Source organism: Natator depressus, chromosome 6, assembly GCF_965152275.1.
Source record: "Natator depressus isolate rNatDep1 chromosome 6, rNatDep2.hap1, whole genome shotgun sequence".
Lineage (NCBI taxonomy): Eukaryota > Metazoa > Chordata > Testudines > Cheloniidae > Natator > Natator depressus.
The window spans coordinates 22302838-22325139 of NC_134239.1; the positions used below are offsets into that span (position 1 = coordinate 22302838).

Sequence of the window (22302 nt, forward strand, 5' to 3'; positions counted from 1 at the left end):
GTAGCTGCTCTTTGGCCCTGGGTTCAGCATTTTTGTTTCTTTGCTCCATTCACAGCAAATCCTGAACAGCACCCTGGATGACATTGAGGTGTTTGTCGCTCGGCTTCAGAAAGCGGCAGAGGCATTCAAACAGCTGAACCAACGGAAGAAAGGGAAGAAGAACAAGAAGAAAGCGCCAGCAGGTATATTCCATCAACCAGCATAATAAGCAAGTGGGTAAACAAGAGGACTGAGTTAATGACTTGGGAGGAAATCTAAGCAGGAACAAATTGGTGTCTTCCTGAAGCCTTCAAGTTCAGGTTGAGTGACATAACAATACATTCAGCACCAGTCTATGACCCAGCTCAGTAAGCCCTTCCCTCTGGGAACCCATTCCTGGAGTACAGCAAAGATTGCAGCATAGAGAAAAGATGTTCGCATTGTCTTTATTATGTACGTGCTGCACTGCTAGGGCTCCTGAAATCCAATGGGCCAAATATCCCCTTGTCATTAAAGCCAATTCCTTTAATTCACTGGAAATTTGCAAGCATGCTTTGCTCAAATAATCTTTCTTCCCAACTTCTTTTCAGAGGGGGTACTGACTCTTAGAGCAAGACCTCCAACGGAGGCAGAGTTCATCGACTGCTTCCAGAAAATCAAGCTGGCTCTCAACCTCCTGGTAAGGTGCAAATGTATTTCATTCCCTTTCTGTGCTGCACGAAGAGTGCTGTAAACCTGTAAGACACAACTACTAGGCATGTACATTGGAAAAGAACTGTGATCTCTCAAAACCAACAGAAAATAATACTGAAGCACCTGCGTTATTTCCTCCTGGTTATTTTACTGCGGGGGTGGGGTGGGACATATTCGAGACTCCCACGTCATAGTCACTTGTTGACAAAATGCTGGTTAAGGCTTTTATATAATGTTTCCTGAGGCAGGTTTCTAAAGGTAAAAAGGTGGAAGGTCCAGGCACAAAAATATTGTTACCACTTTTGACCCGACCTTCTAGTCAAAGTTCAGCCCTGGAGGTTGTTCTGGTAGGGAGGAGAATTGAAGGATGGAGTCTGGTACCTTTGAGGCAATCGTGTTTATTTACATAGAATGCACAAAGTCTGGTTCCCTGAAAACAGTAGGAACCAAACAACAGGAGACAGTGTCCTTGCTCACAGCACCAGACTTCTTTCAGCTGGCACCCCCCCAACGGTGCCCTCGCTCTCTCTTGGCTTTTCCCAGGATTGTGCTACCAGCTGCTTGCTAGGCCGCTGTCTGTCTCGCTTCTCCATCCACACACACACCCCCTTACCCAAGGGCAATGACCTGTGGAGCCCACCGCCCAGATGGTCAGAGTTACTGAGCAGGCTCACGTACCCCCTTTAGTCTTAGGCAGGATGGCTCAGCTGTCTCTCAAAGCTATATTAAATGAGGGGTGGAGATCACAACAGTTTAAATGAGGTTTAACCCAGCTCTCATATTTGCAGGCCAACATTTGTGTGAGCACAATTATCACAGCTGTGCACGCAAATGGGCCATTAGACATCTAGATACTCATTTGGGCACAAGTCAGTATTTTTGCACATACACTTCCACTTGCTGCCTTTAAAAGAAATCTGACTAGTTATGCAATCTTTCTACTTCTCTGTTTCGATGGGGGGCAGGAAAGGAAAAAGGTTGTAAATAGGAAAGAAAGAACCATTGTGCTTGAACACGATTCACATCGGACACTTTATATACAGCGTTACTTTATATGAGCTCCTAAAATACTGGCCCACGTGAAGTCCATAGGTAAGTGAGCATGCCCATGCTTCTAATTCTTCCCCCCAAATGCTCTATATAGCTCTTACTTTCCATTTCTCCTCTGGATGAGTTGCCCTGTTACAAACAGTACAGCGAGGTACTACCAAGCGTGAAGATGTACCAAATGCTGTTGATTCTGCTTAACTATACATATTAGAAAAGCAGGGTAATGACTCTGTTTGAATGAGTTCTGTCATTTCACAGCACTCTAACCAAGCTTGCCCAATGAACCAGATCTAGCAAGATTCGTTTTAAGGAAGATAGTGGCAGAGAAACGACAGACTGTAAACAAGTCTAGGGCAACTAGCAGACCAACTCCAGACTTTTCTACTGCAACTGAATATTAACCCACCAGGAAATGAGCTGGCAGTGCCAGCAAACCCCACCACTCCTCCCCATAGTGACCATTACTCACAGGGAAGAGACCTGGGGCAAACTCTGATAGGATAACTACCACCAGAGGCCAGATTATGAACCCCACCACAAAGGCAGCATCCAGGGCGGCAAGAAGTGTCCTTAAAAACTGTCCTAAAGAGGTGGCCGAGGATTCACCTGGAGTGCAGGAATCCTTAGTTGGCATGGCTGGATTTACCCCAATCCTTCCTGATTCCCTCAGCCAACAGGGGCTGGGGAGGGGGCATGACCGGGGCAGAATTCTGTTCTAGCTGTCACAAGTTAAATCAGCCCCAAAGCTGCTGTTAACTTGATGCTGGAGGCCAGCCCACAATCAGGGGAGGTTTAGAGCCACCTTTGCTCCACCCCTGCCTATAGGATTAAACCACAAAGAGGAGGAGGAATTATGTAGTTTTCTCCAGAGGGTGAGGGTTCAGGTTAGGAAAATGGGATGTAATTAAGTGAAGCAAAATGTAGGCTGAATACCAGGGAAGAACACCAAGCTACAGGTTCTGTGAGACCGGGGAATGATCACCTAAGGGAAGTGGTGGAAGTACCATCTCTTGAGTCATTTTAAAAAGTGGTCTGGACTGGAGGATATTGTAGGGAACAGTCCTGCACCAGTTCTCTAGGAGTGACCTAGTAAGTCTTTCCCATTGCTAATTTTTCTGACTCTGATAGAAAGAATCACTCTGGCTCTTCAACTTTGCCTCGTTGGAGGAGAAGTGACACCAGAAGCACTGAGGTGTTCCAGTTAGAACGGAAACAGTTTGGGACCAGGGTCAGCTCTGTTAGGCATTTCTACAGTGCCTAGCACAGTGCGGCTAGAGTGTCTAGGTGTTACAGCACTACAAATAATTAATACTATAAAACCAACAGCTTTAAGACTAGAGCTGGCTGCGAGAGGATTTTTCCCTAAAAAAGTTTGTTTTCATCTAAACAAAAGGTTCATGTTAGCAACATTTCAGATTGTAATTAAAAAAACAAAACAAAAAATGTTTGGTTTGATAAATATGGGATTTTTGGCAAAAATTCCTATTTAATGGAAAAGCCTTTTTCTGTTGGAAAAAATTATTTCAGTGGAAGATTTACAACCAGCTTCTTTGGAAAGTTAATATGGTGACTTGCTTAGAACTTTGTCCTAGACAAAACTCAGCTGTTGCATGTTACAATTAGGAGTGGGGCACATTATTAATACATTCACACCGGGCCACATGAAAGTTTGAAATGTGTATGTAAAGGCGGCACAATGTTGATCTTAATTTCCCTTTAAATAGCTCTTGCCTCAGCATAAATCCATAAAGGCTGGGTCTACACACAGATTTTGTATGGGATAAACATGATAGGAGTGTGAATTTTAAAAAACCCAACAGAATGGTTATGCTGGTACAACTCACAGGATGGATGCAGTTATACCAGCATAAAGGTGCTGTCACAGATCAGGGCAGCTCTTCCTGTATTGCCCACTTGTGTTCCAGCCAGGGCACCCACTCCAGGGTCCTAGCTCTTCAGTCGTCACTTCTCTTGGGAGGACACCTGCATCTCTCGCCTCCTGACAGGGGTTTTTCCAGTCTACACAGTTCCCTGCCTAGACTGTGAATTCCCCAGCAAGTCAGACTGCCTAAGACAGCTTGGATCCATGCGTTGCGTTTTCCTCAGAGGCAATAAACAGAAATTGCCCACAATTATATGTTATGGCACAGCTCTTTCTAAGCAAGCCCAGTTATTCTTAAGGTGAAAGCATTACAGAGAAAACATATTATGGACAATAAAAACCCTACACATGTGCTAATAAACTTACCAGAGCTCACCCCCAATTCCAGCAAGGGCTCTGGTAGGTAATCAGTCCTTCAAACCCCTCATAGGAGTTTTTCTGTGGCTACAAGTTTGTAACAGCCTTTCGTGCAGAACAAGCACACATATGTATAGGTTTGCCTTTCCTGTATACAGTGTGGGTCTTTGATCTTCAGAGCCCATGAATAGCTAATCAGTCAGACAATGGCTCTCTCTTCAGGGAGTAGCTTCAAAAGGTTGAGTCTGGAGGTGGGAATTTTCATTCACCTCCCTCCAGGTGTTTTCTAGGAAACCCACTTAACTGTCTTTGTTCCAAAAATTCTTTCATTTCTTGATTGTTTAAAATAGTCCTTTGAAACTCATAACACTTCCCAGAGTTTACACTGGCCATGTCTGCCTCTTAGAGAAGTTGCATACAATCCCACATCCACATATAAATTTTGCATTTACAATACATTGGAGTCCAAATCTACTGAAACTTAATTCAATAAGATCTCCCAAAGATATTGAAGGAAATTGCCATCTCTGTCACAGGTGCCTTAAACCGGTAGAGCTTATTCCTCTTCCCATATGGGAATAGTTATACTGATATAAAAGTGCCTTTATACCGGTATAACTTCATCCACACTAGGGGGTTTGTACCACCTTAACTATACTGTCATGGTTAGTTCCATACATCTTGTGGGTTTAGATGAGCCCTTAGTCATAGACACAAACTGCTGCCCTGAGGGAACATAAAGGGGAAGTAGCAACGACAATATTAATAAATTAAACTAGCCCAACAGAAACACAGCATTTGCGGAATCCCAGGTTGTGTAACTGCACACACCTTAGGAGGGGTCACTTCACTTAGTAGGCTTATGTACATCAATTCTTTTTTACATTTTCTTCTCCACATTAATATTTAAAACACACACCATCAGCCCAACGTTACTTAGAACCTACGTAGCACTTCCCCAGCAGGAATCCGTCCTTGCATCACGCTTGGGAATTGGGCAGCTCCATTTTGCATATGGAATCACTGAAGCAGAGAGGTTAAGTGATTTACCCAAGACCACAGAGTGGGATTCGGTGCTAGAGCTGGGACTAAATGCAGCCAGCCGTTCCTGGCTCCTAGGGCTGTGCTCAGATGACCTCACCTGTCTCTCACAACAGGATGCATGCGGCGGAAATAATTAAGGCACAAAAATAAGGATTTTAGCACATGCAGAGCCGCAGTACCTTGTAGTTCCAGTGAGAGATCTAATTTTCCATTGTAGCAATGCCAACAATTTGTGACAGAGAGAGAAAATAAAGGAGGCATAGACTGAAGTGGTGTCACTACATCTCCCACTGATTGCTGTAAAAAATATACTTGATTATCATAATATAATCCGAGGCATTTGTTCTTCCTTTGCAACACAGCCCATTTCAAAAGGCAGAGCATTTAAGCCTTGACTATGCCTGGGATTCTGCAATCAGTGGCCAACAACTGCTCTAGATACATTGGTACAAACCCCCAAATATACACAAGGCCTTCGGCCCTGTCTACACTACAGTGGTGCAGCTGTGCCACTGTAGCATAGATGCTTCCCACATCGATGGAAGGGGTTTTTCCATCACTGTAGTAAATCCACCTCTCCAAGAAGAGGTAGCTAGGTTGATAGAAGAATTTTTTTCCGTCAAGTTAGCTGCATGTCTACAGTGGGATTTAGGTCAACTTAATGATGTCACACGCAGCCTTGAACAATGCAGCTAGGTCGACCTAAGTTTTAGGTGCAACCCAGGCCTCACTGAAGAATTTTCCCTGTTGGTAATATGCTGAATACATTTGCTGGGCACCTAGCTCACAATGGGGTCAATGTCTAAATACCCCTGAAGTTCTAGACCCTTCTCTCTACCCAGAGCTTTATGGTCCAGGTTTTCAAAAATGACCAATGCTTTTGGGTTCCCAACTCAAAACACCTTGAAAGGTTTTGATTTTCAGAGGGCAGATGCTTGGCACTTTCTGAAAAATCAGGCCTCTTTATCATGTCTCAAAATGGACACCAAAGGAAAAAAAGAAAAAAGAACTGAGACACCCAAAATCATTGTGTCACTTGGGCTAGGTCTCATGATTGGAAGCTAACCATTTATTTTTTTTAGTTCTCAGTCTCCTACCGTAAGGGAAAGTACCAGAAAACAGTAATCTCTCTGTATCACAGAAGACAGGAACCAAAAGCCAGGATTAATCTGGGATTCTTCTCTTTTCAGGCCAAACTGAGAAAGCATATCCAGAACCCAAGTGCTTCAGAACTAGTGCATTTCCTGTTTGGGCCCCTGGAACTGGTAACCCTTTAAATACAATTCTTATTTTTACTAATGTGCCTGTATAAAAGGCAGCACCAGCAGAGAATAAGAGAGACAGAAAGATACTGGACATGATCCAGCTAAGGGCAGGTGCTGTACAAGTGCAAGGTAAGAAGGGAGCACAGAAGCTGATCCTGCATTAGTGATCAGCATTGTAGCAACGCCAATCGTGGGCATGTAGCTCCCCAAATTATCCCAGAATACTAGCAGGTGCAACTGTAACCAATGTTTGGGGCATGTTGTGTGTTCCCCACAGTCTAGTACAGTTCCTGCTGACAAGATTTAGTCCTTTAGTTCAAACTGTAGAGTCTTGTGTTCTTAGCATTGGCAGTCCCTGATCATAACCAAGATGGCAGCCATTGCAGAAAGTCAGAGGGGCAGTACATAGCCAAGCACCTCACTTGTTAGATTAGGACAGCTCTGAAACCCCATTTCCTCAGACACCCACCACCTATTTTTATCCGGGGCACTTGCAGGGAGCATATGGGAATTCAGACTACTGTGCAAAACTGCACGACGAATTCACAGCCAAACCTTGAAACAGCGTAACACTCATCTGGGTTCAGGTTTAATTACAAACTTGAATGTGGCTCAAACTATTCACTAGGGTTGCAAGCCTTTTCAGACTTAGGGCCTACAGTAGTGAGAACAGGAGTACTTGTGGCACCTTAGAGACTAACCAATCTATTTGAGCATAAGCTTTCATGAGCTACAGCTCACTTCGTATGCATCCGATGAAGTGAGCTGTAGCTCACAAAAGCTTATGCTCAAATAAATTGGTTAGGTTCTAAGGTGCCACAAGTACTCCTTTTCTTTTTGTGAATACAGACTAACACGGCTGTTACTCTGAAAGTAGTGAGAACAAAATATGGTTTCAATTTGGAGTGGCCCTGGGCCCCAGTTTCAAGCAAATATTACTCAATATTTGCCCTGAAATACTATGAGAGATTCCCAGTTTCAATGAGAAGCTCAGAGAAATTGATTTTCAGTTTGAGATTGTGGGATTTGTTCATGAAGTGAAAGTTTGTAACTGGCATTGTGTGTATGTGACCTAGATCGTCCATAGCTGTGGAGGCCCTGAACTCGCAAGGTCTATCCTCAGCCCGCTTCTCTCTAAAGACACCATAGATTTCCTGAGAGGACACCTGACACCAAAAGAGATGACGCTCTGGGAGTCCATGGGCGAGACGTGGACCAGATCCAGGTGAGAGTTAGTCTGGGCAAAGGGACAATCAGCAGATTTCCAAGTTCTAAGAACAATTCAGAGCAGCATTTCACTTCTGTAGCCCGTTCAGGGGGGCTGAGCATGAGGGCAGGATTTCATCCAATAGGTTGAAAAACTAGGGGCCTGATTCACTGTTGTTCTGCACCTGTGTGGCTATTTATACCCTCTGCACGGATGTAAGAAATGTCAGCGGGTGCAGGACAATGGGGACTTGGGTCCTAGAAATGTATCATTTGAGGATCTCACTCTGCATATAATTTTTCCCTCCCATCTTCTAAGAGCGGAATGGCCTAGAGAGGCTGTTGTCCCAACCTACATCCCAAAGTTCCGCAATGGATGGGAGCCGCCCCAGGAAATCTTCCGCGGAGCCCCATGGGAAATAGACATTGGACATTTACAAGAAGAGGTAGGTCTCATGACGCAAGTCATCTTCCTTTTCTACCAACTTACTCGGCCAGCAGGCCAGATCCTCTGCTATCCCAGTTTACACCAGCTACAGATCTGGTCCTGTATTTCGAAGCTGTCAGGGACAAATGCCAGGTTCACAGCAAGAGCCTTGCTGTTTTTCCGCTGGGTTGATGCAGACGTGATATCTACTGACTTTCTTGAGATGAGGCAATGGGCTTTATTCTCCACTCCATTACTGCAGTGAAATGCCATTGAATTCAATGGAGTTCACCAGTTTTATGCTGGTGTGAGCGGGGAATCAGGTGCAAAGAGTCAGTGGGTTGGTTGGGTTAGAACCCAGGTTCCGAGCTCTCTGTTGCCAGTACTAAATCTCATAGGGCAGGTCTGCACTGCAAAAAAAACCTAACACCCAAAAACCTGCAGCAGTAAACCTCAGAGCCTGGCTCTATAGATTCAGGGTTACACTCTGGTGCTAAAACTGGCAGTGCAGATGTTCCAACTCGGGCTCCGAGACCCACCCTCATTGCTGGGTTTCAGAACTCAAGCAGGAACATCTAGTGCTATTTTTATAGCTGTAGTGCAAGCCTGAGTCTGTAGACCTGGGCTCTGAGATGCACAACAGTGGGTGTTTTTTTGCAGTGTAGACTTACCCATAGCATATACACTGTACAGAGCAGAGGCCAGAAATCCAGAAATCTAGTTACCATCTACAGCATCCTGGCCTCTTCAGCAGTAGCCCAAAAATCACACCATACTTCAGGGGTGGTGGTGCCATCAGGGGCTTCCCAAATATACAAAATATCCTTTGACCTAACTGAGCTACAATGGAGTTTGAGATGGAGTCTGAAATACAGTAAAGGGGTCGATCAAGAGCGGAATTTATGTTTACTAATCTGAAGAAACTATAGAAACTCGGAAACACATTCATGGATTTTAAGGCCAGAAGGGAACACTGTGATCAGCCAGCCTGACCTGTATGACACAGACTTTAGCATTTCACTCAGCAGAGGGAATTATTCTTCCCAATCCCTACAATGTAAGCAAGCCACAAACAAGCAAAATAACTTGTGCTTCAACTAGAGGATCTGTTTTTGAAAGACAGCCCATCTTGATTTAAAGACTCCAGGCGATGATAAGTTTACAACTACCACCTTCCTGTATCCGATGCAGATTTACGCTCTCTCAGTAACACTATGACTCCATTTTACCTTTCCAGCTGTCATCAGCCAATGGATATCCCTATCGTAACTCATCAATAAAACGTGGCCAGACGCCTGAACAAACACAAGCAGTGGATGCTTTTAAACAAGGTGTTACTCAACATGTAAATAGGTAATGTACTAGTCCCGGTGCTTAGCACAATGGAGCCGTGATCCTTGATTGGTGGCTCCAGGCATTATCACAATACAAAACTAAATACTAAGATATTTGTCCTCCCACCCCCCACCCCCCTTTGGTATGTCTTTGCTATCATTAATTCATGCTAGTTGTCTACATCCAGAGATGTCAAAGACCAGTCAAATAATTATTCATGCATGTACTGCCTGCCTGAAAAGCATTTTAATCAGCACATATGCAAGGAAATGGGTTACCTCCAAGTGTATTTCATCTTTGGAAGAATTATCAGCTGATTTTGTCAGTGTCAATATGCTTTTATTTTCAGACCATCATGCTGACATTAAGAAGTTGGTGGAGGTTCTGTTTCCCTGCAAATTATCCTGTGTTTGGGATACTCTGTTGCAATGTTTGTTCAAGTGGAACAGTTGTATGGCTACAGAAGTTAGGTTGCTCCTTTATGTTCATTCCCCCTAGTATTACATGTTTAGGGAAACACACTTTAAGGATAGAATACATGCTAAAACCTACAGCTGGTCAAGAGTTTTCTGCTGAGATTTTTGTTGTTGAACAATGCAGTATTTTGCAAAAAAAAAAGTGTGATTTCAACAACATTTTTGATTTTTAATGAAAAATTCTAAATAAAAAAATGTTTCGGTTTGTCAAAAAGCAAAATGAAAATTCCCATTTTAAACAAAATTGTTTCAGATTCCTCCTCCCTCCTCAACAAATTGAAACTTTCCCCAAAATATTCTAAATGAAGTAGTTTTGTTAAAAAAAAAAAAAAAATTCAACCAGCTCTATATAACAGCTAGGCATTTATCATTATTATTATTACCAAAACATCTTATTCTAGTATCTATTGTGATTTAAAAAACTGTCATGGAGATGAGGATGGGCCAACTCCAGAGCTGAAACCCCCAGATCCAAACTCCCGAAAGCTCAGACGTGAATCAGATCTAAACTTCAGGATTCAGAATTCTTTCTAATGAGCCAAAGCAGAAAGCCAGATGTGATATCCCCCTCTCCCTTCTCCTGTGCCCCCCCCCCAGCCCACACGCAGGAGTTTGGGAAAATTCAAATGCCATCAACTATGTTAGCCAGTTCCAGTTAACTGGAAATCAATGAACACATTATAAACTCTGGTGTAGACTGAGGCCAGGACTACACTGCAGATCTATATCAGTATAACTACCTCGCTCGGGGGTTTGAAAAATCCACATTCCCGAACAATGCAGTTATACCGAACTAGCCCCCCATGTACACAGCACTTATGTTGACGGGAAAGCTTCTCCCATCGACATTGCTACCGTCTCTCGAGGAGGTGGATTAACTACGCCAATGGGAGAAACTCTCCCATCACCATAGGAGCATCTTCTCGTAAGTGCTACAGCAGTGCAGCTGCACTGCTGTAGCACTGCGTATGAAGACAAGCCCATATTCTTGAAAAGCATGTGGCCCACTGCATTCCACCTTTGATAGCCAGAATGGGGAGTTCTTTGGTAGGAATTACAAATCAGTTAAGTATATGAATAATTTTTATTTTGCAGTGTTTTATCGATGTAACATCAATTTGCAGCAGCCACAGTTATAAAAGAAATCTCTCTCAAAAAGTTTTGGTGCATGAAGAATTTATTCTTACAGACATTTAGTTCTTTTATCAGTAAATTCCCACAAGCAGGTTTTGCTGTCCTTATGTTTCTCGTTTTACCAGCTTATCCACCTTTCAGATAGGATTATATTTAGCAGCATCCATGACACAGCTGTAGTCATACAGGCCTTGATTCCAGTTAAGCACATGCTTAAGTACTTTCCGGAATCAGGGCCAGGTCTACACTAAAAAGGGTTTGCTGGTATAATCCTCCTAGTGTAAACACAGCTTGTTCTGGCAAAAAAAGTTTTATGCAAATACCCTGAGCAAAATAAGCTATACAAGCAAAAGCACTACGGTTTTTGCTAGTATAAAAGTGTGTGCGTGTGTGTGTCACACACACACAAACACCACCCCTCTGCCTGCTTAGCTGGCACTGCTATACCAGCAAAAGTTCTAGTGTAGACCTGGTCTTAGTAATGGTGGGCAAAAAACCTGCTGCAGGTTCCTCTGCAGTTAAACTCCTCAAGTGCCAGCCCTTCCCCTGGTGACTCACTTTGCTGCTGGCATGCTACAAAAATACAATTCAGACATTCCTCCCTCTCCCTGCCTTCAGGGCAACTGCTGGGAAAGGTTACCACTCCCTTTCCTGTCTAGTAGATTCAGGCTGCCAGTGAATGGATTCCAAACCACAGCCAGCACCATAGACTTGCTATTGACGTACTGTACAAGGCTATAATTATTATGACAATTTATTGCCTGGAACACAAGTTCTCCCAAGCCAGGAAGACTAGAGGCAACATCTTATGGCAGACCTCACAGCTGGTTCTCTGTAGGCCACTGCTCACATAAAATGGAGCATATATTAATATATGTTTAAGAGCCATCATCTTTTGTACTTGGCATAGACCACCCAGTTGCCAGTTTTTGGGTGGGGAGAGGGTGGTTTAGGACATACTAGAATAATAAGAATTAAAAAAATCATGACACTGAGGATGTGTTTCCATAACAACGTGCTGGTTATAAGCCAATCAAAAGTTAGGATTGTGGGGGAAACACACCTTTTGGGGAAGAACTATTACTAGACACTCCAAAACCACACAATGTGCTGGGGGTCAATATCTAGACAAACAGCTCAAGAATGTGAGTGTGTGTATTCCAGGGATGCAAAGCTAAAATAATATTTGGACGACATTAGCAAGGTTGGGCCAGATTCTCAACTGGCATTCATCAATGGAGCTACACCTCCTTCACTATATATCAGCATAGCTCCACCAGAGGAGAATTTGGCCTGCTCATTTTACACTCGCTATAAAGACAGAAAGCTCCCAGCCATCTGCATTGCATAGCCACACAGACCTGAAGATCCATAGAGAAAACATCTCCCTGGTTCTAGTTTACACCATTTAAACATGGTAGCTTCCCCTTCCCCAAGATAAGGAGCCTGCTTCTCTCTTGAGAAGTCATTTACCCCGTGCAGAGTGGTAGTGTTTCACAACCATTTTGCACCTGCGTAAATGGCTACCCAGGGTGCCAAGGCACAATAGAATCAGGCCCATGAAGTCTGCTCAGATTTATGGCATGAACAGCTGACATGCTCTGGTTAGCTGGCTACTATAACTTTGTTTCAGTACAGTAAATTCAAGGGTTTTCTGTGTCTCACAAAATTGTCTTAGTCCTCATTTCAGCATAGAAACTACTAAATGGAGAACAAATCTGTCTTTTTGTATGGTCTGCTTACATCAACCTCACAGCTATGCTCTGGTCATTGGTTGAAGAGCCTGCACTTTGCATTTGTGTAGGACTTTTTACTGTAATGTGATGAAAATCTTTTCACTTCCTGGTCACAAGGAAAGGGGACTTGTCCAGGGCCTTTGCCCCATTAACAATCTGCAGTCTCTTTAGCTGCATGCTAACATAGTTACTACAAATACCAGTTCCTCCAGCACTGGCTTTACTGACATGGCTGTCAAAAGGAGCCCTGATTATAACCTCATTTTGTCTCTTGAAGGAATTTCGAGGCACAAGGGATGGCCCTGCCGAAGAAATATGCCAAAATCCGCTACGATTTCACTGCTCGAAATGCCAATGAACTCTCAGTGCTGAAGGATGAAATCCTGGAGGTAAATTAATAAACTCAGGAGCAAATCTTTGTAGTCCCTGCTTTCTAGAGAGGGAAAGATGATGCACCAAGAAAGAGACTGAAAAATCCCAAATAGTTTTCCTCTGGAAGTTCTGAATGGCAACATGAAATTTCATTCGGATAGTAAGCTTTAAATCTGAGTAAGAAAAGGAAGGCTGGTACTTTTCCAGTGCCTTAGCACATGGGCTAAGCTGAGATTCGAGACCACACTCTGGTTGAAAAAAATAGCAGCAAAGAAAACCATATTATAATACAGTGTCTGACAACATACTGAGCCCAATTTCCAAGCAGAGGGCTCAGTCTTGCAGCACTGAGCACTCTGGCCTGAATACAGCAAAGCACTTAAACCTTTGCTTAATATGCTCACCTTTAAGCATGTGAGTAGCCCCACTAAAATTCATTGTTTGGTGCAAGAAGGGTCTTTCTGCCTTAAATTTCAGTATGATGGTGAACTCGGGGACTATTTTCCACTAAAATGTGATACAGAATTTTTAACCAACACCAGTCTTTCTCATTGTAATACACTTTGCTGTCACAAAATACATGATATGACTTTAGTCTACATGTTAAGGCTACATTGGATTAAGAGACAGACTTCTGTTAAATATGTATCTGGAATAATTGTACGGTTGCATCACATTGGGTTCGCAAATCTGTAGAGTAGGAAACCTGACATTTGGTTTGTCAAATATAATTATATTAAAATCTTAATGCAAATAAACACTGAAGCCCAGGCATGTGTTTCCGAAATCTTTGGGTTAAGGACAGCTTTCACACACCATTTTTAATCGGAGTTCAAAATAGAAAAAGCCTGTAAGAAGAGACAGGTGATGATGCCAAGAGGAAGATATTCTGCTACCAATATACCATCTTTTCCATGTCCTGTTTATGGAATGGATGGGCTGTCATTAGGTTATATGAAAATCCTGCAAGCACTTTTTCCACCTCTGGCAGGATTCACTGTTGAAGAGTTTTGGGGGGTTTTTTTAAATGCAGAAGCAAGGCAAGCATTTCTAGACATGATCTCTCTCATCAACTAAAGCTTTAAAAAACAACATGCAAATTAAGCGAGAGCTAAGGGTTCCTAAGGACACTAGATACATTTTTCCTCAGAGCTGTTGCCCAATAGGCCACTATTACGATTGTTTTATCAATCCTTTTCAGGGAGTGTTTATTAAGGCGACATTGGAATGTAATGTTACACGAAGCTGTTGCAGTTTCCTTGCCTGCATTACAAAGCTCCCATATAATTGTGTGTTTTTTCCACTGCAAGCCCATGCAAAAATGTGAAATTTTTGTTACCTTGCACGTGTCATGAATGCCTGATGGGCTCAATGGCTGAATTACATTTTCTCCCTCACAGGTGTTGGAAGATAATAAGCAGTGGTGGAAACTGCTAAACCGGAGTGGGCAGGCTGGTTATGTCCCCTATAACATCCTGGACGTGGTGAAACTGGAAGATTATGAACAGCTCTATAGTCAGGTGATGTTTCATCGGTGATCAGCTGCGGTGCATAATCAGCCTCTGCTTATGGCCAGCTTCAGTAGGCATTAAAAAAAAGGGGTGGGGGGATACTTGTAGACCTTTTAAGACACCATCTCCCAGACTGTATAGATTTTCATGAGTTGTGCTGTCCTCACACCTAAGTGTTATTAGGGAGTCAATGCCCTACGTAGACACCTCACAGCTGGTGTAGGGGGTGGAGTGATGAAGTAAAGCTCCATAATGAAGACCCAATTAGGCTTTCAGCAGAAAGCTCTGTGAAAACAGCTGCTGGGCACTTGGAGGAGATACAGCTCCACACCCAGTTGCTAGAGGATAAGGTCATCGCTTGAGATGGGATTTTCTGCTTTATGTACAGTCCTGTAGTTTCTTTGTTTTCATAGATGTGCCCTACACCAGAGGTTCTCAGTCTTTTTCTTTCTAAGCTCCCCCTCCGCCCCAACATGCTATAAAAACTCCACAGCCCACCTGTGACACAATAAACTGGTTTTCTGCCTATAAAAGCCAGGGTCGGTGTTCAGGGGTAGCAAGCAGGTTATTTGCCTGCCCCCACAAAGCTACATGGCTCAGGCTTCAGCTTCCATCCTGGGTGGCGGGGCTCAGGGACCTGGGCTTCAGCCCCATGCGGTGGGGCTTCAGCTTTCTGCCCTGGGCCCCAGTGAGTCTAATGCTGGCCCTGCTTGGAGGCCCCCCATAAACCCCAGGCCCCTAGTTAAGAACCACTGCCCCACACCACCAAGAAAGACCTCAGAGAAGCCATACTTGCTTACCAAAAGGCCTGAGTCATCATTGCTCTGCGCTATGTTGTCACTGACTCCACTGCAATGCGGGAGTAAACACTACCAGCTCTGACTCATTGGCATTTCACAACCACTGTGCACTGGTTGAAATCCCTGTGCAAGCTGCAGGGCAATAGAAATCAGGCCTTTGGTTTTGTTCCTGAGCCAGCTAGCCCCCTCCACCAGCTTGCAGGCATTTGGCACATCTCTAGCCTTCCATTCAAGGATCTCAAAGTAATGTAGAGCTGTTAATGAACTAGCCCTTGTAGTGTTCCTGGGAGGGTGGGTCATTATCATGATCACCATAGGCATAATGACATATGAGGAAACAGGCACAAAACCCCAGATTCACAGAGGGATTTAGGCACCCAATCTCACTGAAATCGGTGGGAGTTAGGTGCCTAAATACCATTAAGGATCTGGGCCAAGGTGATTAAGGGTCTGATGTCACGGGGACTAAGACCCTGCAGCTCCCATTGATTTGACCTGGAGTGGTGGGTGCTCAGCACTTCTGAGAATCAGGTCTTAAGGCCCCAATCCTGCAAACACTTACGCAGGTGCTTAACTTTACTACTGTGAGTAGTCCCATGGAAAGGAAGAGGTCACTCACCAAGTCAGTGACAGAGCTGCAAATAACATCTAGCTCTCCAACGTCCTAGTCCTATGGTTTAACCATGAGATTACATCACCCCCGTCAAGATAGCCTCATGGTCATCTGTTCTCTTTTCTGTTATTACTAATTATGAATTAACTTTTATACTGTGGTAACCACTAGAAAGCAACCATGTCAGGGCTCCGTTGTGCTAGGCACTGTATAAATACATAGTAAAATGACAATCCCTGTCCCAAAGAGTTTACAACATTGAACAGGTGGGTGACACAAGCAAGCGAGTCAGGGTTGATGGAAATAGGATAATAAAGAGAATAGGAGACATGCAATTCTTAGCCAGTCGGTAGTCACAAATTGCCACCTGCCTACCTCATCTAATCGCATCTCTTACAAGTGGGTGGCAGTCGAATTTCACAATTTTAAGCATAATGACTTTTTGTTCTGTGATTATATGGCCAAGCCATTGAAAACTTCATGTACTGATGAAAGGCTCTTGCCAAGCTAGTGTAAATGACGAATTATTGATCTAAAATGGCAGTGAAACGTCACCTACAGGCAGGTAGGCAGAAAATAAATTCAGTATTGTCAGCCCCAGGTATTCAAAAACTCTGGAGTGCAAGAGGAGAAAGACTGGAGTGGAGTGAGATTGATTTAAAAAGTATGAGCCATTAAAGATATCATACAATTCCTTTGCCGTATGGATTCTGAGCCTTAGGGGCCACTCATGTCACATTTTCTGGCTTTTCAACACAGTCATAAGTGCAGGAGGCTAACCTTTCATTTAAAAAAACTGAGATCCTCACAAAACCACTTGACAGCTGGAGTGGGGACTTTCAGAAAATTCCTCATTACTGCAAAGTTCCTGATAAAATCCTGGGAGCTGGCAGTGCTGTAAATTAGTATCTTTTAAAAAGCCCTGTGGCAAGTCATTAAGCAATGAGCTTTGGACTTTGCAGGACCAACAGTGTATGATCACATTTAGCTTGGCATGATTTCAACAACACAACGGTGAGGCCTTCATGCAACCTGAGGTGGCAACAGCATGTGAATATTCATGCCTCAGCTAATGGAGACCCTTGATTCAATTTCACTGGATGGTGTAAAACACAGAATTAAATGGCAGCTGGTCAAGTACAGTTTCTCATCATTACATGTTAACTTCAGTAGAGCTAGACCAGTTTACAGAACAACTGAGGACGTGCCCCACTGCGCTCTAATCTACTACGGTTGTGGGGAGACAAATATTTAATAATGCTGAAAAAATATTTTACTTAATATAATCCCTTTTATTTTTTATTCTAACCAGAAGTACAAAGGAGACTTGAGTCCGAGAGGAATTGGCCCTGCCAGCCCTACTCACAGGATTCCTGGTAGCTATGCTGGTGATAAATGGGGAAGTGAAATGTTAGCCGGGAACTCTCCTCACAATGCCAAAGAACGTAGGTGCATAGTACCAGGGTTCTTACCGTTCACCACAACTCAGACATGCGATATTGTTTCACAATACACAGTCCAAAGAACTTGGCACTGCAGTTCTGGAACTTAGATTTAAACTGAGAAGCTTCTACTAGAGTGTTCTTTCCTTTGTTTGTATTGGGTGCTAGTGGATTTCTTCTTTATTTCCTTTTCTAAAAACTGTTCATCTGTTAGTTTCCTTAGTCACTGTGTATATGGGCCTAAATCTATGTACCTAAATCCATATTTAAGTACCTAAATATGACATAGGCAGCAGAAAAAGGGGAAAGATCTTCACCCCCCACTCAGGCCTCTTTATGCCATATAAAAGGGCCAGTGCAGCACACAGGGGCTGTAAGAACTGTGGTTCTGGCCAGGGGAGGATTCCCCCAGTGCAGTCACTATGGAAGACAGCCAGGAAGCTGCTTTCCGAGACTCCCTGTGCAAACCCTGGTCTAGGGGGCATGCCAGGGCTGGGGCCATAAGAGGCACAATGAGGCAGGGTCGCAGCACTGTTGAGATTCTGGGCTATGCTCCACAGAGCAGCCCTGAGGAAGCTGCTGCAACTTACACAGGCCCGCAGGACTGCGCAAACTGCATTGTGGGCCCCACAGCAGCCCAGAATCAGGAGCAGCTTAAAAACACCTTAACCTCTCCTCCCCATGAGCTGCAAGGTGTGTGCTGCACCAATCTCACTCCCCCTGTGTTTAGCTGCCTACTAAGTGGCTATTCAGGCACCTACTACTATATGTTGCAGCAACCATGTCTTCCCCCACAATTTTTTCTTTAGCTTTTCTTTTATCTATTCTCTACTGTACAAAACCTGTAGTACTCAGCACACTCCAATGCATTGTGTGGGTGGTTATTGCAAAATAAACAACCCCTTATCTTCTTTAATTGTCATATATTTATAATGTCTTCACTTTAGAAGTGTGCTAGACTTCTGGCTCCAAAAGAAATCACCCAGTTCTTTGGGTCACCAAGCACTTTTCAGTAATAGTTTCCCAACCAGCTCTGACTTTAGTAAAGATCCAGCCAGCTAAAAGTAAGGCGGTCTATAGGTATGTGTTCATTTTTCTCACACCTTACAAATCATGGTTTGGTTAATAGTGCCCCTTAGAATACACGTTTATTAAATGAAATTTAATCATGCCCCATAAAGTTTGCCGTTGTGCACCATGATAGAGAAGGGTTTCTTTACCAACTGGAAATTATACAGCTTTAATAGTTATAATCATCTTGTGAACTAGAAATCCCATTGCAACAATTCATTTCACTGAGAACTGAATACACAACCATTCAATCATTACCCCATGTAAAAAAAAAAAAAAAAAAGAGACAGATCCCTCAGATATTAGTTAGAGACAGGTAAGACACAGGAGGAGGGATTTACCCTGTGTCCATATGTCAGTACTGTCCAGTCCTGATATGGTGGCTAGTAACTACATAACACAATGCCGTCTCTGCTATCTGTCTCCTTGCTCTCAGGATCACCAACAACTATTCCAAGATTCTCCAATTAGCCCTGCAGGAGTTGCTTTAGAACTTAGGCTAGAATCTTGCATTGCAGGACTCAGGGACACAATACCTGCACCCAAGTGCACTCACTCATCTTAGGAGCAAGTCACCCCAGGACTGATTCTCACCTAGCTTTCTGAAAACTAAAATCAGCCTAAAACTCTGCTACAGGGACTTGTGTCTGGCTGTTATTTTGCATTCCCTCCATCGGAAGAGGTATTGTGGAAATACAGCATTTAAAAGCATGAAAGGAGGTTTTCAGACCTCAAAAGCTGAAAAAGGAATTTGAAAAGATGGGCGCTAGCTTTGGGGCCTGTGGGACATGAGAGAATCCTACAGTTTGTTCAGCATGTTGCTACTGAAGTGATGGCACATTAAATGTTTCCTTTACACTTTGTTCCTGAAGCAGGTTTCATGGTCAAAATGTCATGTCCCACCCATCCCGCAAAGCACTTAAGCACCATCTTTAAAGTTATCCAAATGATTAAGCTTCCCTGATTTCCTCTCGAGCGTGTTTTTTTACAGAGTTAATAGAGCTGCAGAGTCAAATTCTGCCTTTACTTACACCTTATGTAACCTCACTGATTTTCACTGGTTGTGACTTAAGACAGAATTTCATCTCCGGTCTCTAATTTGTCACCTGAAAGTGTGCTCCATTTTCCAGAACTTATCCATCATATGGATGAGGTGAACGATGAGCTGCTGAAGAAGATCACTAATATTAAAGTTCAGCCACCCCAGAGAAACTTTAAGGTGGAGAAGACTCAGCAAGTTGCTGTGCCCCTGATGTTTGAATCAAGCGCTGAAGAGGTCAAAGCGTGGCTGGAAGCAAATTCCTTCAGCAAAGGGTAAATCTGCACAGCTGCTATGTGAGATGCTGAACTTTCATTGAAACGGAGGCAGCTTTTGACATTTTTATTGGATTACAGGATGTTTATATTTGTTTAATTTATAAAACCTGTGAGCAGGTGACATTTCTACCCTGCTCTTAACACAGTATGCACAGCAAGTACAGAGTCCGAACTACTCCTAGGGCTTTTGGTTTACTGACAAAGAGACAATCAATGTAACACAAATACCAGCCGGTGTCTTCTCTCTAGGTGTGGCTACTCCTACAGTTCCTCCCTGAAGACTGTTCAATCTCTACACCACCTCTTGAGGGGAGCACTCCCACCTGCCTTATATCCAAGATAGAGCGAGCAAGCAGGACCCAGTGGTCAGCAGAACCCAGTTAGCATCTCCCAGTAGGATCAACCCTGGATGACAGGGTTAATTCACAGAAAAACACCTTACTGCTGAGAATCCCCAAGCACTTTGCAAAAGTAGTTATTTCACAGATGGGAACACTGGGGCACCGAAAGGCTAAGGGCCAGATTTTTAAAGGTGTTTAGATGCATAGAGACAGTGAGGCACCTGGTGGGATACTGAAAAAGTTCAGGTGCCTAACTCTGTTTAATATCAGTAGGAGTTGGTAGCTTAGGCACTTCTTGAAAATCTCACTAAATCCTATCTATATCTTTAGGCACCTAAGTACCTTTAAAAATCTGGCCCTAAGTGACTTGCTCAAGACTGCAGAGAGAGTCAATATGAGAATTAGGGTTAGAACTGGATCCCATGTCTGGGCTGTAATTCCTAAACACCTCTTACCTAGAGATTATAATTAAGTATAATAACTAAATATGGGCTGCTAACTTTTCTTAATAATATTAAATATATATGGAGACAGAGCCTAATCTCATATGTTGACTGCTCATTGAGTGGACACTGCCATAAGAGGGCAAACCTTCATAGACTTCTCACTCCATTTTTCTCCTTCTTCTGACCCATTTGTATCATATGCCTTTCATTACTTGTGTTTTTCTAGGACCGTGGAACATCTTGGCATACTTACAGGGGCCCAGCTTTTCTCTCTGAATAAGGAGGAATTGAAGAAAGTGTGTAACGAAGGAGCCAGGGTATACAGTAAAATTACAGTGCAAAAATCTCTCCTGGAGGTAAGAAGTTTTCACAAAATCCTATTAGTATGGAAGCCAGTAGCACAAAATACTAGCAAGCTCTATTAAACAGGCATTTTAAGAAACACAGTTATATTAACCATGATAAGAGTCCTGCTGAACACTTGTTTTAGCATAAAAACCAATAGAAATCTTGTGAAAACTACAATTTAGAAACATTGGGCCAGATCCTCAGCTGGTGCAAATCAACCTAGTTAATGGAAAGATCTGGCCTATTAACTTATTCCCTATCTCCTTGAAAGCAGCTCCACCTTGACAGCATTCTATATTGCTTATTTAGGTTAAACTGTAAGCAGTTTTGAAGTTCAAACTCTTTATGTTTTGTTGCCATTCCAGAAATGTGGAGGGGATTCAGAGCTTCAAGAAATTATGAAACGTCGCCATGAGAGGAGTGATTCTGCTCTTTAAAATTCTATCTGCTTTTTTCAACTATTTATCATAGTAGTGCAGAAAAAGGGAATAACAGCACCGATCCCCGATCAAAATGAAAGAGACTACAGAGACCATCACCTACCAGTGTAACTGCCATCAAACTGACAATTCCTGGAACACTGTTGATAAGGAGGATACTCATTCACCAATATGCTATCATGCTGAGAGAGAAGTTTTAGTATTGCATGAAATATTATTTTTATATCTATATATTTTATACAGAAATTTTATGTGTATGCAGTCCAGAGCATGAGCAGGATCTGAATTCATGGGATTCTAAATGTATGAGGCAAGGCTGGATTCAAGTTAAACCACACCCAGAACCTTATAATATACTGCTATATGGCTCTCCATTGATCTGATAAAGCTCTAAAAAGAAGGCTAGAAATAATTCTCCCAACAAAGGACTGCTTGAATTGCTTAGAGTTTCTGTACCATAAACACTAGAGCTTTTTCCCCCCTTGTTTCCTTCTTGTCTGTGACAGAGACACTAAGCAACAGTATCCTGGGTTTCCCTGTTCATGAAGGCCCAGCAGCAGTTAAGTTTCCTCTCTCTGTTCTACCCCTGGGCTCCTCCCAAGCCTTAAACATTTTAAAACAAGGGCTGGGCCTGTCTGTGCCTGAAGATGAAATTACAATAGTGTGTGTTTCAGAGTAACAGCCGTGTTAGTCTGTATTTGCAAAAAGAAAAGGGGTACTTGTGGCACCTTAGAGACTAACCAATTTATTTGAGCATAAGCTTTTGTGAGCTACAGTTCACTTCATCGGATGCATACTGTGGAAAGTACAGAAGATCTTTTTATACACACAAACCATGAAAAAAAAATGGGTGTTTACCACTACAAAAGCTGTTACCAACAGGAGAGTGGGTTTGTGGGGGTGGTGGGGAGAAAATCTGGATTTGTGCTGGAAATGGCCCAGCTTGATTATCATACACATTGTAAGGAGAGTGATCACTTTAGATAAGCTATTACCAGCAGGAGAGTGGGGTGGGGG

General features: G+C 43.1%; 1 protein-coding gene across 4 annotated transcripts in view; it reads left to right on the top strand.

Annotated features, from left to right (window-relative positions):
- EPS8L2 (EPS8 signaling adaptor L2) overlaps positions 1 to 22054 on the top strand; it is a 108433-nt gene extending 86379 nt beyond the window's left edge. For 3 of the 4 annotated variants that reach the window (XM_074954767.1, XM_074954768.1, XM_074954769.1), the window contains exons 10-21: positions 56 to 182; positions 570 to 658; positions 6196 to 6270; positions 7347 to 7495; positions 7796 to 7922; positions 9141 to 9256; positions 12862 to 12973; positions 14357 to 14476; positions 17193 to 17325; positions 19524 to 19707; positions 20724 to 20853; positions 21211 to 22054. In XM_074954767.1, the coding sequence (XP_074810868.1) occupies positions 56 to 182; positions 570 to 658; positions 6196 to 6270; positions 7347 to 7495; positions 7796 to 7922; positions 9141 to 9256; positions 12862 to 12973; positions 14357 to 14476; positions 17193 to 17325; positions 19524 to 19707; positions 20724 to 20853; positions 21211 to 21282 (1434 nt within the window). In that variant the 3' untranslated portion in view covers positions 21283 to 22054. The remainder of the gene's footprint in view (positions 1 to 55; positions 183 to 569; positions 659 to 6195; positions 6271 to 7346; positions 7496 to 7795; positions 7923 to 9140; positions 9257 to 12861; positions 12974 to 14356; positions 14477 to 17192; positions 17326 to 19523; positions 19708 to 20723; positions 20854 to 21210) is intronic. The other variant, XM_074954766.1, reaches the window with a different exon arrangement.
- The last annotated feature ends 248 nt before the right edge of the window (positions 22055 to 22302 follow it).